The sequence below is a fragment of the Drosophila yakuba genome, chromosome 2L, assembly GCF_016746365.2.
Source record: "Drosophila yakuba strain Tai18E2 chromosome 2L, Prin_Dyak_Tai18E2_2.1, whole genome shotgun sequence".
Taxonomy (NCBI): Eukaryota; Metazoa; Arthropoda; class Insecta; order Diptera; family Drosophilidae; genus Drosophila; species Drosophila yakuba.
The window spans coordinates 19,495,868-19,514,207 of record NC_052527.2 but is presented as its reverse complement, the minus strand read 5'-3'; the positions used below and the strand labels follow the sequence as shown (position 1 = coordinate 19,514,207).

Genomic DNA, 18,340 nt, shown 5'->3' with positions numbered 1-18,340 from the left:
ACACGGACGGACAGACGGACGGACAGACGGACATGGCCAGATCGACTCGGCTATTGATCCTGATCAAGAATATATATACTTTATATGGTCGGAAACGCTTCCTTCTGCCTGTTACATACTTTTCAACGAATCTAGTATACCCTTTTACTCTACGAGTAACGGGTATAATAATGTCATTGCATATTTTTAAATACTTTAAAGGGTATACAAAAAAGTACTAAATTCATTCAAAGGGCCAAATTGGGTAGGAGTTTATTTGTGTCACTTTATTTTATTTAAAAGAGTGTGAAACTGGCTAGAGCGAAAAGAAAATGGCCAAAAGCGAAGCCGCTTCGTTTTTGCGACATAAACAAAGATTTGGAATGGGGCGTCTGTGAGTATATGTAAATACCAAATGGCATGTGAGTGTGTGAATTTTATTTAAATGAAAAATAATTAAACTTCCCTCAGATCCTTTTTTTGGCAAAGAGAAAATACAATTAGGAAATGCTCGTTTACATGGGAAGAGGGTAGGAGCGGATTGGATAAAAGTGGTAGGAATAAAAATAAAATTCCACAGAAAAGACAGTTTTTTTTTACCCTTTTTAGGACTGAGCTGATTGATAAATAAAAAATACTTTATAGCGCTCTTGATACAAACACAAAAGCGGATAACAAACCGGAGAGTATACGTACTAGTAATCTGCATTTGAAAGTCAGTAGCATTCATTCTGTAATTCGAGAAAAAATAATAATTATTGAAGTTTGTCCCAATTATATCTTATATAGTTAAAACGACTGTTTAAGCTATTTAACGAAGATTTTTAGTTTGCCAGCTTATCCTGTTTTTCCAATTTGATTTTCCTTATATTTTTTCTGCGGATCAAGTTTTTGTCCCGGTTCTTAATGATATTATTTTTTCATTTACCCAGTGCAACACACCCACGGATTAGTGTTCAAATGAAATCGATTTGAGGGTGTGTGTTTGCTCTGCATTTGTGTTCGAGGCGATTTTTAATTAAAGTACTGCAGTTAATTGCATTAATCACTGTATTTGCCGAGAGTGTTGGGGCGTGCACATGATGCCGAATACCATCAAATGGAACTGGACCGAAACACTTAATGAATTATTCAACTGAATCTGGCTGAATTATTTAATGTGCAATCAAAAAGCAATAAAGTTTAGCTGTGCTTTTGTTTGGGAATTTGGAATTCAAATGGCTGTTATTTAATATTAATGTTTAATTATGATCCTAAATGGCTTCAATGCACTTAATACTTTTTTTCGAGACCGACCACTCTTAAAGTACTGCAAATTTGAATATGTACAATAATATATTATGTTAACGAATAATTTAATGAAATCCTTGCAATTATTAATTAGACATTTAAGAAATCATTTTTTCCATAAATCCAACCTAATCTTACTTTTAATTTTTATACAATTACAGTTAAATTTCTGGAGCTGAGAAAACTATTTCTGCAAAACTCAAAAATAGGCCAAATTCAATTGACATTTATTGGCCAATATATATTAGGACCAAAAGGAAGCAAAAAAAGACGGAGAAAAGAAAAATAACAAAACGGAGGAAACGGTCCCTACGCTAAAGTAGTAAAATCATATATTTCCATGGCGAAGACCACTATTCCGGGGGCAAGCACCCGTCACATGCAAATGGCCAATCGGCGGAGGGTGGAGAAGGACGTGGGATCCCATGGATACCATGGTGCCCAAAGTGGGCGTAGCTGCATCTGCTGGATATCCCTAGTACTATTTCTCATACTGGTGCCGGGTAAGTGAATTATAAACTGAGCGAGTCCAAATCACAGCTAAGTCAAGTGACACAAAGTCGCCGAAGGACGACAAAAACTTTGATGAGATATTTCAAAAAGTTCGGCAAAGCCTCCAAATATAAATGACAGCCGTCCGGCTGACAGACGAAGTCCTAGATGAGTCCCCGACTTTGGCGATAATTAATTTTTAAGCCGCGCAAAATGAAGCGAGGACAAGTGGCCTGAAGTGGGCGGGCAAAGTGCTGCGGGCGGGTGGAAAAGCTGGCTAAATGGAGCGGCAAGCACAGAACGGAAGACGAAATCAATCGTTCGTAAAATAAACAAATCTTATTTTTCCGCAAACATTATTTCTCATCAGCCGACGTGGAGGCGAAAGCACATTCAGCAAATGGCAATAAAAACAACAGTGCTGCGATGACAACAACATTTTTCATAAATACGCGCATTCATCTGCATGAAACGATGGTCAGAAAAAGAAGAAGAGCGCCCAGGAAACAGTTTAATAATTCGAGGGTGGACCGTATTGTTCTAGAATATAAAGCGTGCTTACCTCAAACATATAAACAACTGTTTCGTAAATCTATTCTTTTCTTTCTTAATAGTTTATTTTAATACATTTTATGTTTTATTTATGGCGATGGGTTCATTGTATAATGCAATTTTATGGTTTCATGTTTTAAAAAAAATAAAATATACCTTTGCTTAACATAAGAGAAAGGAGACTATGTGATGAATTATTTGATCCGCCCCAGCTTCAGTACTCAACGGATTCAACTCATTGAGCTTGTCTTCTCCTCTCAAATGCCACCAACCAACCGCAACAAGGCCAAAATGATGATGTTGCAAAAGAAACTACGATACTAAATATACAAGCAATGCTTCTGAATGCCGTTTTTGCTGTCTATACTCATTTTTTCTGGCCAGAAGGCGCGAGCAGGACAATGTGTAAACAAGCAAAACAAAAAGGCAACTTAAGGCCAACAACAACGGGAAAGGATATATAAATAAAGATAGATGAATATTCCCGTATGTATATGTATATGTAAGTAGGGCGAAGGAAAGCAATTGATGCCTAGAGACGGAGAATAATTTCATAATTTTTTGCGTGATGAAGTCGCATTTGTTGGGATTAAATGAGATTTTCTTGCAATTACCGAATGCGTGGTTAGGGCACAAGTTTTATTTATTTCCCCCTCGCATTCCTTTGCCTAGTCCCCAAGTCCCCACAGTACTCTTCGAAATTACAATTTCTGCTGGTTAGCAGCTTAGCCGAAAAACATTTCCTGGCTTGGTTATTGATTTGAAACTTTTATCGGTTGCGGCAAAGTTGCCTTTTCAATTTCGCCACAGCCCGATCGATACTTTCTAATTTATGCTAAACGCACATACAAAAGGGGCTCGTCGAAGGGAAAGTGCTTACCGTGACCATCCCATTGAGGGGCAAACAATAAACAATGCACTGCATCGCATGTGGGGATTAAGTGGAAAACTCATCGGCCCCGAGCCCCAAAAAAGGAAAACTATTCCATTCAACTTTGGCCTGGCGCATGTGAAAAACATGCAACATGTTGAGGGCCCTTCCTAGCATTCTCCTTCAGAACAAAGGCCAAAATTGGCTATATCCCTCAATATAGGTCTGCTTGGAAAAAGTTTCTTCTCTGCGGGCAGCTTCAATCACAATGGAAGCCAGAAGCGACTGGGCCAGAGATACCGTTTCAATTTTCCAGAATGCACAAAAGTCAGTTAGCATTCTTCACCCTCATCATCATTATCGCCGTCATCTTCATGATCGTTCACCACACATATCACACATACGCCCCCGTGTGCCTGCGTTTTATCAGCCTTTCGCTGGCAGGGATTCTGTTTAGCATCTCAGCACCCTTCCATTTACACCTCGAAAACAGGTGCATATATACTTGATTTTTAAGATAATTTAATTTTTAGTTCTATACACATATAACAGGGGTGTGGCAATCACTTCTAGCTGGAAGATACATTTTTTTTAATAATAGTATTATATATTTATGTTAATGTACTTTAATGTAGTCAAGATGTTGCCGGAAATATAAAGAAAAAAAGTGTTTCGATTTGTTTGTATTTAATTGGTAACAAATTATTAAAACAATAGTTCTTGCCGCACTGCAACTTTGTGAAATAGACACCATTAAGAAATATGGTTAAGGCTCTAATCATGATTAGCTTTGACGAGCCTAGAATGTTTTTTCAGTGCACCACAAATGCATATAAGCCCGCTCCAAAACTCCATCATATACTCCACTTTGCATATCACAGGAACTTGCACTTTGGGTTTTTGTTTTTGGTTTTTCGGCAAGACAGCAGGTGGATGCAGGAATTAGGGATCTGCGATGGGATGGCAAGAGCACGCCATGGAGCACCAAAGGCTAAGGGGCTCTGGTGCTGAGTCGTCTTTGTCTGGCAGACATTTGCCGTTTACTGTTCTGACATTCCAACTTGGCTGCAATGCAGGCAGGCGACTGACGTGCCTTTTGTCAGCATACGACAATTGCGTGAAATGTGCGGCTCATGTCGGGCAGTTTGTCAGAACGTCGAGCAGCAGAAGGTAAAAATATTTTCGTAATCTGATGGCTAATGCTGCTGAAGTACGCTGTGTGGCTTAGACAGATGTATGGACCAGGAATTTCTTATACTGCAATTTGGATGAACAAATGGACCTTCGAAATGCATAGGATATTGAAAATATAAAAGCTAGTGATTGAAATTAAAACAGCGACATATGCTTTATATGAAGATACCTCAATCATATTTTTAAACGAAGCCTTTCCAAAGCATTTCCTGGAACACATTGCGCCTTTAATTTGTATAAATTAATTTAACTCTTTCATCAAACTGAGTTTCATCCAAATTGTTTATCGCAATTGAAAATTAATATGCCAGCTCTGTTCTGTAATCCCATAATGTGTATCAACATCAAAGTGGCCTACGCACGTCATAGCCGGCTGAGCTGCACTTAAAATGCTTTATTCGAAAAATTGCATTTAATTTGCACAATGCAAGTGAAAAAAGTGCCATTTTAAACGTACTATTTGCACTATGTGCAAACGATGTGATAAAAGATTATGAAATATCATCAGAACGATATGAAAAACTGGCTTAACATCTCATATACATATACAGCTATAGTACACAAATACCACATATACTCGTAAATGCAACAAATTTGTGGAAAACAACCAGGCGAACCACTACAATGCAGCCCCCAACAAGATGGTCAATGTACCCGTAGAATTTTTATTCTCGTCTTTTGCAGGGGTATGAAATATGAGTCAAGTTTTCAATGCATGGCGGATGCATTCATTATGCCGTTGACGAGAAACCCCCGAATGGGCGGAAGTGAGAGAGGTAGAGTGCGGGAGTGGGACGGGTGTAGAGCGAGTGTGTATGTGTATTCCATGTATGCTATTATAGAGTTTCTTTTGGGTTTTTTGTGTGCATTTATGACAAATGCATTGCACTCACAAAGCTCACAGACACACACACACGGGCACTGTCGCAATCTTTATGATCTCATGCATATGTATGCGTTTATAAATGCCACGATGCTGTCGCCGAAAGAGATAGCTGTATGTGCAACGGGATAGCACTGTTTTTTATCCAAAATGGTGGTCACTTTGGAACACAGACACTGCCAAAAAATAGTATATAATTGATAAAGTTATTTATATTAAAATAAATATTTTTGCATACCAAAATCGAGCCCTAAACCCACTAATAATAATTGTCATTTGATTGAAATTTTGTCAATTACATATTCTTTTTTATTTTAAAATAACATTAAACTGCGCGTGGGTTAACTGGAATTTGGGGTGTTATATCAGCTAGATTGCCAAAATCGCTTCACCTAAGAAGTTTAACAAATACCAACCCGCTCAGCCGATTTGGTAATAAAAATGCATTCCATACAAGAAGGCCTTGGAAATAAAGGCTTTGCCAAAAAGAGTGATTGGAAAAGGCGGAATGAAATGAAAATGGGAAACGAAAAAGCTAAAAAAAGGTGTTGAGAACGCCAAGTCACGAGATGTGACACTTGGCTGAAAGGCGTTTGCTAATTTTCTAAGACATCAATTCGAGGGGAGCGTTGAAAGTACGTGTGACAATGTTTGACCCCCTTTTTCCTTGTCACCCAGCCACGCAGCGTTTTTTGCGCTGATTTTGGCACGCACACATTTTGCATACTGATCAGCAATCAGTGGCAGCAATTCTTCCAACTTTCTAGAGGGCCTGAGGCCATCTAGGAAGGGCCGAACGCAAATTAAAATTCCACTTTGGCATTTGGGGAATTCAATTATTTTTCGGTGCTCAAGGGCAGGGGCACCCATTGGGTAACATGCAAGTTGACAGTTTGTCTTCTTGTTTGGCTCCTTCTTTTTGACCACCAATAACTGGGGAGTTGGGCGGAATCGCAATGGCAATCGAAATACCCGGCAAATAAATACCGAAGCATCGTTTACACATGCCCAGATTTATTGCCTCCCACCCACTCACTCTGATGCCAATTGTCAGGCAATGCAATCAGCGTGTTTATTGATTTGGAAAATTAAATATTTTTCCTTGATTTCCCACTACGGCACAGAATGCGAATGCAGAAGTCGAAAAGTCGCGGCCCTCCCACATATTTCGCCATAAATAACGCAATCCGATTTGCCGCTGCTGATGCTAATGTTGCTCCTATGCTTATTTTATGAAATTTCCGGCTGCCCTTAGAAAACATTTTAATTAGTTTAAATTCCCCGGCAAAAACTACAAAAGATCGCCGTTTTCGGCGCATAGACGGGGTCTGTTGTATGCTAGGGGGGATGGATGTATGCTAGCTAGTTTACCGCATTGTTGTCGCTTCCGTATGGCATTCCGCTAAAAGCAAAAACGTGTCGGCACTCGACGGAGAGGAGTCGAAAAAATATGGTCGGAATTTCGCTTGCTTAACGGAAATGTATAAATTGCATTTTGCGCCATCGCAAAAGAGCCTTAATGCGTAAATGGCGGCAGGAGTTGAGTGGATGGACTGGGTGGATGGGCTGAAACTAAAGCAGGTGCATCTGGAGGAATGTTGTGCTAAATTTTAACACACGCACTCATACTCGAAAATGAATTGCACAGCTGCAGGATACACGAAATGGGCGACAAAAGTGTCGCTTTCGGATTCAGGACGGTAACTAGATCAGAGTTTACCGAGTTATTGTTGTGCAGAAAAGTTCCCGGAACTCCAGAAAATACTTGTATATTGAAAAAATATTAGTAGAGTTAAGTAACTTGCGTTACTTTCGTTTCGATGTGTACTATTTCAAAATAGTTTAGTGAGTTATGAGTTGTGCAAATCGAACATTTCTGGTATTAAAATATTTTAAAGCGAAGAGTTAAATTTCTTGTCTCACGCCTCGTTGCCTTAAATTCATTATAAACATAACTTGCCAACGCTATAAGCATTCCATTTTAATATCGGGTGTCAGGTGGTTAACTCCGCACAGACTCAGCCACCGCATAGAGAAAAAAGGAAGAAAGAATAGGTGGGAAAAAAGATTGAAAGTGTTAAGAGCATTTTAGCTCTTCGTCTCGCCTGGCACACAATTCCCAGACTTTTCTCACCACCATTCTTTAGCATCCTTTTCGGCAAGGAAAAAGCACTTTACACTAATGCACCTGAAAATTTAAAACATGTCATAACATAAACATTTATCATCGAAACAGGAACCGGAAGTTGAATTTAGAACCTAACTTGCTGATAAGTTTTAGTAATTTTATTGCAAAAGAAAGTGCAACGAACAATTTGTGAGAGTATTGAATAGTTTTATGATTTAGTTGAAGATATTTTTCAGACTTTGTAAATGTTTTCCAACGGCAGTTCTACAGATTAATGTATATGTACTCGGTAAAATTATTGGCTTAATGCAAAGAATGCGAGTGTTGCTAAATGCTTTTTGAGCTAATTGATTTCGTCAGCAAAATAATAAACACTTTTCTCATTCTGCAGCTACTTAAGTGTGCCTCTTCATTTTAACCAGAGCCAAATACAAACAAAGCCAAATAGGAGTCCTCAGAAAACCTCATAAATTCCTTCAAAATAATCGTTAGCGCCTATGAGAAAATGTAGTCTAAGTACAGCATAAAAAGCTTTTGTCTAGAGCTTCTCGGCTGAGAAATTTGTGTGTGTAGGCAAATTTTTAATTTATTTCAATTTCACTTTTAATTTAGGCACTAATCTAGGCAATTTGTACTCCTACACGCCATTAAACAGTACATGAAACGGGAAATTAGTCGAGATCAGCAACCAAGGCGATAATTAAAATACACTTTCCAGAGTGGCTTGGGAATTTCTTTTTTTGATGTAAAAGGTGTTATAAAAAAAATAATAAATTATTATTTTAAAAACCTGTCGCACGGTATTGCACAGCACAAGGCAAATAATGCCTCACATTTTTTAAGATATTATATTTTTCCTGAATACAAAACAAACAAAGTTTTAATCCGGCTGAGTAACCTTAGGCCGGTAAAAGCTTTATATTCTCGAGATAACAAATATCATACAAACAGCAACGCCTTGCTCCATCGCCTTGCTGAGATGCCGGTGCCCTGTGAGCCATAAAATGCCCACGGAATATTTATTTGCTTTCATTTATTTTCAATAATTTCGAAATTTCCATTACATTAGTTTCGGTTGTTGTTTTTTCCCGGCGTCCTTCCCTCATGATGTTCTTTATGCCTTTGCACGAAAACAAACAAAATTTGGGGCGATTTCAAAGGCCACCCCATCGACAAATTCTTGCTTTGATTACTAAACTAAATTTCACCCCCTGGAAAAGTTGCTACAAATATAAAATAAATGCCATCGGTCTGTGGAGCCGAAAACTTTTCTCATTTCTACTTTCGATACAGCAGCCGCGGCTCTTGGATTCTGTTTGAGCCGTTTTTTCCTCGGGGCTTGTGGATACTTTTCGATACTTTTCACTGCTAGCCACCACAAATCCATGTGACATTTGGCACTTGCCCTTCGTCCTGTCTCTGGCGAACAAATTTACACATCTTTTGAGTTGTTTTCGGGTTTCTTTGGGTTTTTTTTTGTGTTCCGCGGCTGCCTCTCTGAAACTTTAAGTTGCTTTTGTCGTATTGCTTCCGTTTCCTGTTCATTTGTTCACATTTGGCATGTCAGATGCGGAAATTTTTTTAATATAACTGTCAACAGTTGATGTAGATTAAGAAATTATGGCAGTTCGAAGAAAGTTTGCCTGGCAATGTTTGGGTTTGTGTGTTGGGCTGGGTGGAAAATCAATCAGCAGCAATGTTCTGGGAGCGAGGAACTAATAATGTGAATGCACTGAAAAAAATTGTGATAAGTAGTATTTGCTATAGTTACTTTCTCCAATACTTTTTTAAGTGAATGTTCTAAAAGATAATCAATAATACAATTTTTTTCAATCAATTTGACTTTAAAATTAACATAGCATACATTATAGCTTAATCTTAATTATTTATAGTAAACCTACATTTTTGCTAGGCATGAAAGAGGTATGAATGTTAAGATGTACTTTACTGTATTTATGTTAAATATCTTTTTTTCAAGCTTTCATAGCCCACGTTTCTACAACGATATCTGCCATCTGCTTGAATTTTTTTTGTGACGGCCATTAGGGACGGAATATGGCCAATCCATAGGCCACTTATTGCATTTTGATCGGAATCCGATTTGGATTTCCACCCAGCTCAAAGGCGAACGTCTTTATTGCTCCTATTCAGCTGCCAAGACTCAGGATATGCCTTGACCAGTTTCACTTCCCATTCCACAAACTGTTGCCTGTCGACACTGTTTCGATTGGGCATGCGACTGCACCAGAGCCTTGCATAAAGGCATTTGAAATGAATATGAATGGACCCTTGGGTTTGGTAGAGTTAGCTCAGCCATCGAAATTTCCGTTTTCTGGTTCTCAGATGCAGGTATAGATACATTTGCCAGTGGCATTTATTTCTAATTAGGCTAGTTTGTAACTGCTTTTAACTTGAGTTTTCAAATACTCCGTAAGAGAAGCTAAATTGCAATGTCAAATAACTTAAATATTTACGGCCACAAAATATTGAATTTCTCTGAAAGCTATTAATTAATACGCACATTATTATTTATATGCTTTTAGTCAAGCTCTTTGTAGTGAAGTTGAAACCTAATGAGCTTGACAATCGCACGTATCGAAATGTAATTTTTTCACTGTGACGACCCTGTTATTAATCAACCGATATGAGATGTATCCAACTAGGTTCGTAAAGCGAAAATAAAGACTCGAGAGAATCAATAGCCCCGCCACTTTTAGATAGCAGATAACTGCCAGGCGAATCAGTTAAACCCCAGGATTGTGCCCCTTATCAAAATCAAATTGCGAATCTCCGACTAGGAGGCGGGGAGCAAAAACGCAAAGGATAATCTCAAACAACAATAGAATGAGTGAAAGGGCCAAAGTCTTTTATCAACTGAATGTGCCATAATAAATGCGAAGAAGACAAATGTGGGGAAACCAAAATGACGTGGTCTCTTCTTGTTCCTTGCGTTGACTTTAAGTTACACAAGACACTGGAAATCTCAGTCACTCGAAAGTAATCGGGGGCCAGCAAATAAAACAAACCGGCTAACCAACTAATCGGAGAAGGGACCGACTTAGCGCTGTTGTTGCTCTACTATTGATAAGCATCGAATTCATTAATTTATATGTTCGATGAGTATCAAGCGAGGAATCGCACAAGCAGAAAGGAGTTCGCCTCCTTCGTCAGGATGGCTTTGTAATGTGAAACTAAGTGATTTGAGCCGGACATGTGTGCGATTGTATCCCTGCCCCCGTGCGTGTTTGTATCTAAGAACGTGTCTGTATATCTTCATTACAAATCCTAGCTGGGTTTCGCCTTGTGGATTTCAAATGAAATGTTCTGCCTGTCCTCTAAAGCTATGAGCCAAAGCCCCATATAAAATCGCACAGTGGGTCAGGAGCAGGTTAATCACCAGCCATCGTTGGAATAATAGATGTATGTATAATGCATAGACTACTTTAATGTAAGAATGGTCGAGAGTTCCTCAGAATCTTTGCAACTTTGCGCTTTGCTATAGTCAAATTATTTTTGGATTGTACATACAAAACAGTTGATTCATACCGCCATCTAGTAAGAAAGCTAATTGCCCTCTTAACCCACTGTGCCATCTTTGCACTGTCTTCACGGCAAGAGCTGCCTTTGCCAGTTGGCTTTCCTTTGGGGGGACTTGTAGCTTGACTTAAGTAGTAATTTCAATCAATTTGGACGAGCCACCACACAGACCAACACACCCAGCCACGCAAACAAAGAAAGAAGGATAGCTCATGCCTAGGGACTGAGAACAATAAAATCTGAACTTAAATATGTCACAGCAATTAATACAACAGCAGACCGAAAACCAAACCCAAGCCAATTGCAGACACCAGTCCGAAATGCCAGATACAAACATGGAACAATAACTGAGCCTTGTGTCAAAGGGCCTTTGCAAACGAAAGTGAAATCCCGCACCAAAAGGTTCTGTGGGAAATTTCAAAAAGCATTTGCTTTTTTGGTGCACCGGGACGAATGCGTATTGTGGGCCAGGCCAATTCCTCATCTTCGAAAGGTGGAATTCAGGAATATTTTGCATTTGACAGCTCATTTGCTGGTTGTTTCTTTGAAATTTCGGACTTAGGCCTTTTATTAATGTGAAAATTGTCAACTTAACATTGGTGTCAAATGATATATGGCCAATCGATGAACCAAGTCAAACAGAACCAAAAACATTTACACAATTAGGAAATAACCCTGGCTGCTCAATAAATCAACAAATATTTACATATATCACAGATGAAGCAAGCTAGTTATAAATCAAATTGCTACAATCAATTAAAATACTAAAAACAGGACATTCAAGTTTGGGTGGTTGCTGTCGTTACGGGCTTAAACATCCGTTAAAGGACGCAATGTTGTTGCTTTTAAATAATATGGAAGTTCATTTGTTATAAGCTGCAAAACAAATTATTTTCAATTGTTTTTGGACATAACAGTTCAATAATAATTTAAAACTTAAGGGATTTGCGCTATTTCTCATGTATTGTTAAAGGTTTCTAAAATGACCTTTGCTTAGATTCATAAATTAAATATAGTGCTGTTGCGATGTCAAACAATCAGACCGTCCTCCAGACCAATCAATAATCCCAAAAGCTCCATTTGAGTGGCATAAACAAAACGTAAGGGACCTAAGACCTCTGGATTTTTAATTCCTCTTCACTTTCTCTTTCCAGTGGCCTGACTTTCACATAAATTTCCTATGATTATAGTGCCCACAGATCCGAAGAAGCCAGCACGTCAAGTAGCAACGATGATGCTTAGGTGCTTGAAAATGGCAGACAGCAAGTGAAACTGCACACGGATCTGGGATCTGGGAACTAGGTCTGGGAACTGGTAACTGGGAACTGGTAACTTGGAACTTGGCATTGAAGGGGCGTGGTAGCCCGGCCACATTGTTTTGTAATTTATTTTGTTTCAGACAGTTTTTCCATGACGATATGCAGGGCGCCCCGGACCGAAATCAACTTGCTACTTATGCGTCGTCATTGCATAAACAAGGCACTCGACGGCAGCAGGTTTACCGGTCTGGTTTTCCCTGAGAATTTCCCCACTCACTGAGAAATTGCAACATTACGTGCCCCAGGAGCCACGTCCACTTCTCATGCAAAGCATGCACAATTCTCCAGAGCTCTGGACTAAAGATAAATTGATATTTTGGGTCTCACTCTGGTTCTGGTGCCCCGACATTTTCCTAGGTGCCTTATTTTTGCTCTTTTTTTGTTAGGCAATAACCAAATGGTAAAACTGTCCATTAACACAAAAAGAAATAAAAGTAAAACAAGAATATCAAGAACAACAAGAACAACAGGGAAACAATAAGGTAGACGGGATGCAGAAAAAAGTCGAAATCCTTTATTGTCCATTGTCGACCATGGAGTTCTCTATCAGAATGCCTTAATTAAGAACGCTCGGAGTCTGGCCAAAGAGTCAGACTTCATTTCGATTTTTAACAGCGCAGCTGTTACCAAAAACCCAACGATTCCATTCGCCTGAAAAACTCAACTCAACCCAACCAACTTGCCAACCAAGCCCACTTCGTCCTGTCCTGTCAGGGAAAAAATGGAAACCAACAATTTGCAGTTTACATTTAACAGCAGATCGGGGTTGGTATGGGGATGGGGATGGGACACGTTATTGGAAAAGCAGTGAAAATTGGTTTGTTTGACGGGCCGATGTCTGGCGGAAAACCATAGCCCCGCACATACATATGCACATATACCCACACGCACATACACACACACACAGCGAAACGTATATTTTATATCGCATTTAGTTACCGTCATTGTCGAAAACTCTCGGATAGCAGAAGAAATTACATCGATAGGGGATTACCTTTACGATCAGGAAAAAGTAAAAACAAAATAATGAGAGCCCAGCCACCGATAGACAGTCAGTCAGGACCAGGACCCTTACATCGAGTTGCATTTTTTGTGACTCTTCATAACTGTAGCATATCTGTGCTAGGGATCCCAATCATGTTGATGTCACTAAAAGTATTAACAAAAAATATGACATATTTTTAATGAATACACAACGAATATATTAACAAGGAAAGATACAGCATGTTATCCGTTTAAGGTTTATGAAAAAAAAATGTTTTCCTTTTTGCGAAATAGTTTTTAGTAGGACCGATTTACTGAACCGATTTTAGTTATTTATTCTCAAATGATACATTGATAGGCTTAAAGTATAATAACTTAAGGTAAAAATGTACTTACTTTCTCACTTCCTACGTCGCCTAATCTCCATAAAAAAAATGCTCATTTACAAAATTTGCAAACATTATGAATAGCTGAAGCATTCATGGGAAACCACTCGAAATGCAAACTCCCTCTGCACATATGAAGGAAATCGTTTTTCGCAGCAAATATTTACAAGAAATACGAATTTTAATTTATGCAACAATCGACGAGACGAATCGTCTAAATGGAGTTCGTCGGGGGTTAAGGGGGCCAAACAAATCGATCCATCAACTGCAGTTGCAGTTGGTCATGCAAGATAGCTGACGGAAAATAAAAGGTATATTTGTATCTATGCATTTTGTATGCGGGCTTTCAGCAACTGTTGTCCACCAGGTAGTTGACGCACTCCACTCAACCCCGCCAGTTGTCCCGTATATTCTCGAGAGCCCAGCAAACCATTTATGTTTATATGTGGCACATTGCACACTTGTCATCCGCTGTTTCGAAATTCCCTTACGCAGGCAAATAGAAAAGTAAAAATCAACACGCCCATTTTCAGATGACACCAATTTTATTTGGTTTATGGTTCAAACTAAAAATCCTTCATATTCGCTTTTAGTCATTTAGATTGTACAGTTCTTTATGTGACAAATTCTTAAATATATTTAAATTAGTTATTAAAAAAAAACTATAATTGGGCAACAATAAAAATTATCCACTTATTGAAAAAAAATGATGACAAATATAAAAACATTTTTTTTATTTCTAATGTAACATGTACATTTAAAAATCGATGAGTAAAAGAAAATGGGAAAGGATAACGTGAAAACATAACAGAACAGAGAAAAAACATTTTTGTAACAGAAAAATCAATGAGTGCTTTAGGAATCGGTAGACACTTTGTGTTCTTGTCCAGAGCTTGACAGAGTGTCTTCGTTTAAGCCTTCTTTAGCTCATCGCGTAAGCCAAGGAGGCTGCCAGGTGGTTGTTGTGAGCTGTGAGCTGTTTGTTGTATCGGTTGTATCAAGTGACGGTTGATCTGTTCTTTGACAGTGGGAAAACAGAGGTCATTTGCTAGAGCGTCGTTTTTCATGCAATTGCAATCGCAATTGCAATCGTGCACAGCGGTCGGTTTTGAACTCTTTGCACTTTCATGACATTCGATTTGAATAGCAACACTCTGTTGTCACGGCTCAGCTTGCTCCTTGGCTTGAGCAGCCAGTTGATCTTCCTCAGTTGCTATTTTGTTGTGTGCTGTTCCCAGGTGAGCCGCTTGTCCAGGATCAAATCAAGGTACTATACCTGGAAAGATTGCGGAATGGTTACGTCATGAAGCTTAACCTTAGAAAGGATTTGTCCTTTTAATGAGAAACAACAGTGTTCCGACTTGCTTCCATTTATAGAAATGTTCCATCTGTTGGACCACTTACCGTACGAGTCCAGAAATTCCTGAGTGAGTAAGGAAGTGTTCGCAATGAACGCAGTGTCGTCAGCGTAGGTTGCCAAAAGCCTAAGACCAGCACATCTGCAGTAAACAGGGCACATAACACGGGACCCAGGACACTTCCCTTACCGCGCCCATATAGCTTTGATTAAGAAGTTGTCTACTGTTCTGCTATTTTCATGATGTTAAAGAAGCTTTTGACAACGTGTGGCATGATAAATTATTTTATAACTTTAAATCAGTACTCCCAACTGGCTAACTTCTCCATCTGAAATTAAAATGTAATAACAAAATCCATTTTACAAATTTATGAGTTTGGTGACAATAGAGGTCCTGAATTCGTTTTTAACACATAACAAACATATATCGTAAAAAAAAAAATGTAACAGATTCTACCTGAGGTGAGCCTGACCCTATGACGCTATGAGAATCAATAGCCAAGTCCATTTAGCCAATTCCTCTGTTCACTTTTTTGTTCCACCAATCAATACCCATCTATATGACATTTTTAGACTCGGATCAGTCATTGAAACCTTGTGATCTAATAATAGTGCCTCCGCCAGGTGGAGCTGATAAGCAATATCTGAAGCAGTCGCCTTGCTTCTAGCATATCTCAACCTGCTTTCCACTTGACTCGACTACAGCATTCTCTCTGGTCTTAAGTTCATCGAGAAAGCGTCGCTTGATGGGCATGGGACGGGTCAGAGTTCAGGGCTTTGTTTGTTTCCAAGTGCGATTAAGCTTTTTGGCGACGCTTTGGCGGGTGCCTGCAAATACACAAACACACAGTCGACACTCAGGGAAAACTCGCATGAATGCCAAATCCTCCGTGTCTTTTGAGTCTGGATCAGCCTTTGTGAAGGACACACCCTTAGGATCTCACGTCCGAAAAGTCCCTGATTTCTATTGTCTGAATAATTATTTAAAACAAATGTATTTTTAATGCATATGGGTTTTGAATAAATGGAATAATAAATCATAAAGCCTTAATAGTTTTATCCAAATTTATTACATCACCCTTTGTTTATCGTATATTTTAAAAATTATAATGATTTTATGTGCTCAGCTAGCATGTTTTTACTGTGTTTATTTTAATAAATATATAATAAAGGCGAATTAAAAACTTAGCATGGGAAAAATGCAAGAAATATATATTAATATATTTTAAAAAAGTTTTCAGCCAGCTTATCCTCTTTTTAAAATTTGTTTTTTGTATCTTATAACAAAATCTTGGCTTAAATACTGAATCCCGTGTTCGATATATTAAATTTGAAGTTCTGCACAATGCATGCCGAAAAAACATGACAAAGAACAAGTGTCATGCTAAAATTGCACAGATTTTCATTTAACATAATTCCCGAAACACAAAAAAAAAAGTTCGCCAAACCAGAGTGGCGAAAAACCAAACAAAACACACACAAAAGTGGGAGTCTGTCGCCATTGTCGCGGCTCCAATTCAATACAATAATAATAAAATTTGTATGCAAAATAGGCGTTGAGTGTTGAATGCATGCAAAAAGATTGCAGGACGAAACCACTGGGCGTATTGTGGTGCAGGGTGCTGCTGGGTGGTGCTGGTTGGTGCAGGGTGGAGTATCGCGCAATGGCTCGATTTACATATACAAATATGCAGGAGAGCGGCGATGTAGTTGGCTCGTGTTGAAAAATCGTAATCAAAAATTGCGCAATAATTTGCATGTTTATTTAATAGCCGGGCGCATAGAGCGCCCAAATGACCTACCGCCCGCCGATTTTCCCCTATGAAAATACGGGAAAAATGCAGGACAAAGTGTCCTTTACTTATACACATACACATACATATAGTACATACATATGTGAGTGGCAGGCATTGCAGGGACAAACATTTCGGCAAATGCCACAAACTGTGAAACTCTGCATGTGCTTCTTTCTTTTTAATGCCTTCGGTCACCCTCATTTCTAGGCTTTTACCCCCTTTTTGCTGCCATTGAGTATCTCATAATGTGAGTAATTTTTTTTTAGCTTCCACGCTAATGAAATTGTCTGCGGGCTGAGCTTTGTTCGCACTCTTTTAAGTTTGTTTTTGTCATTTGGGGCAAAAACGTTGGCCACAAAATTTTATGACACCAAAATCAAAACAAAACACCAACCAAAACAGAAAACCAACAAAAGAGAAACCCAAATTAGCGGGCAATTTTAGAGATAGAGGTTTTTGTTTGGGATGTTTTGAAACGAATTGTGAATCAGGATCGCGAAGTTGCAAACGAACGGAAATTAAGTGAAATCGTAACATAAAATATAAAATTATTATTTCTGCTGTTCCGTGATAAACAGTAAGATAACATTGGTTGAATTTATATGTGTTTTAACTTGTAATTAAACTTAATGATAGCCCCTCAAAGTTAAAGCAGAAAATATAGGTTTAAGCAGAGTCAGATGTGTACCTTAAAAAAAAGTGGATCTCACACATAAACACATTCACATTCATATATTTTGACTATTTTGTAATTTATTTGACATATTTATGGGGTTCATAAATACAGATACATACATATATAATGCATTTATTTCTATTTGGCGATTTTTTAGTTTTTATAGCCAGCGATGAAGTTGCAAGCAGGCAGAGCCATCAAAAATGTATTTATTCGTTCAAGTTTGGACTACTTCCAAAGCCAGCGACTATGTAACGCAACAAAAACAAATAATTTCACTAGTTTCGCTGCATTTGTTGCCCTGCTCATACACCATACGCCATGCACCCCCCTGGTCAAAGTTGCAACAGCAAAACATAAAACATTTTTTATGTAATGGTTTTTATTATTTTCCACCCCGTCCCAGCAGAGCTTCTTCTGGCTTATTTTCCGTTTTGGCTGCTTCTTTCTGTGGGCAGCTGCCTGAACTATTGACAGCTGATGATAAAAAATTGTTTGAAAAATAAACCAAGAGCCTGGAAAAACATAGAGTGGGCGAAAGGGTGGGGATGAATAGGTACTGGAAATGGATTTCGAACTGGGTGAAAAAGGCCAGTTAGATATGGCTTAAAAGAAAAACTGAAACGCATTGCTTTTGCGACTTGACTTGGTCAAGTGGTTGGTACCCAGTTTTCCAATTTACTTTGAACATTTGTCTTCAACAAATTGCAGCTTTGTTGGTACTCTATAAACATATTGTTCTTCAATTTGCATAACATAATATAAATAGAAATTAGTAAGTTCCTAAAGGCCAGTTTGCGAATACCTTCACGGCTTTGAAAAAAATCCCTCCGAATAATGCAAACATTTTTTTATTTCAGACCATTTTTTCTTTAGACCAATTCCTATATATTTAA

At 38.5% G+C, this 18,340-nt stretch overlaps 1 protein-coding gene across 2 annotated transcripts in view; it reads left to right on the top strand.

The window, feature by feature from the left end:
* LOC6528949 overlaps positions 1 to 18,340 on the top strand; it is a 42,479-nt gene that overhangs the window by 12,081 nt on the left and 12,058 nt on the right. For both annotated transcript variants that reach the window (XM_015198722.2, XM_002089945.4), the window contains exon 2: positions 1,431 to 1,772. In XM_015198722.2, coding sequence (XP_015054208.1) covers positions 1,610 to 1,772 — 163 coding nt within the window. In that variant the 5' untranslated portion in view covers positions 1,431 to 1,609. The remainder of the gene's footprint in view (positions 1 to 1,430; positions 1,773 to 18,340) is intronic.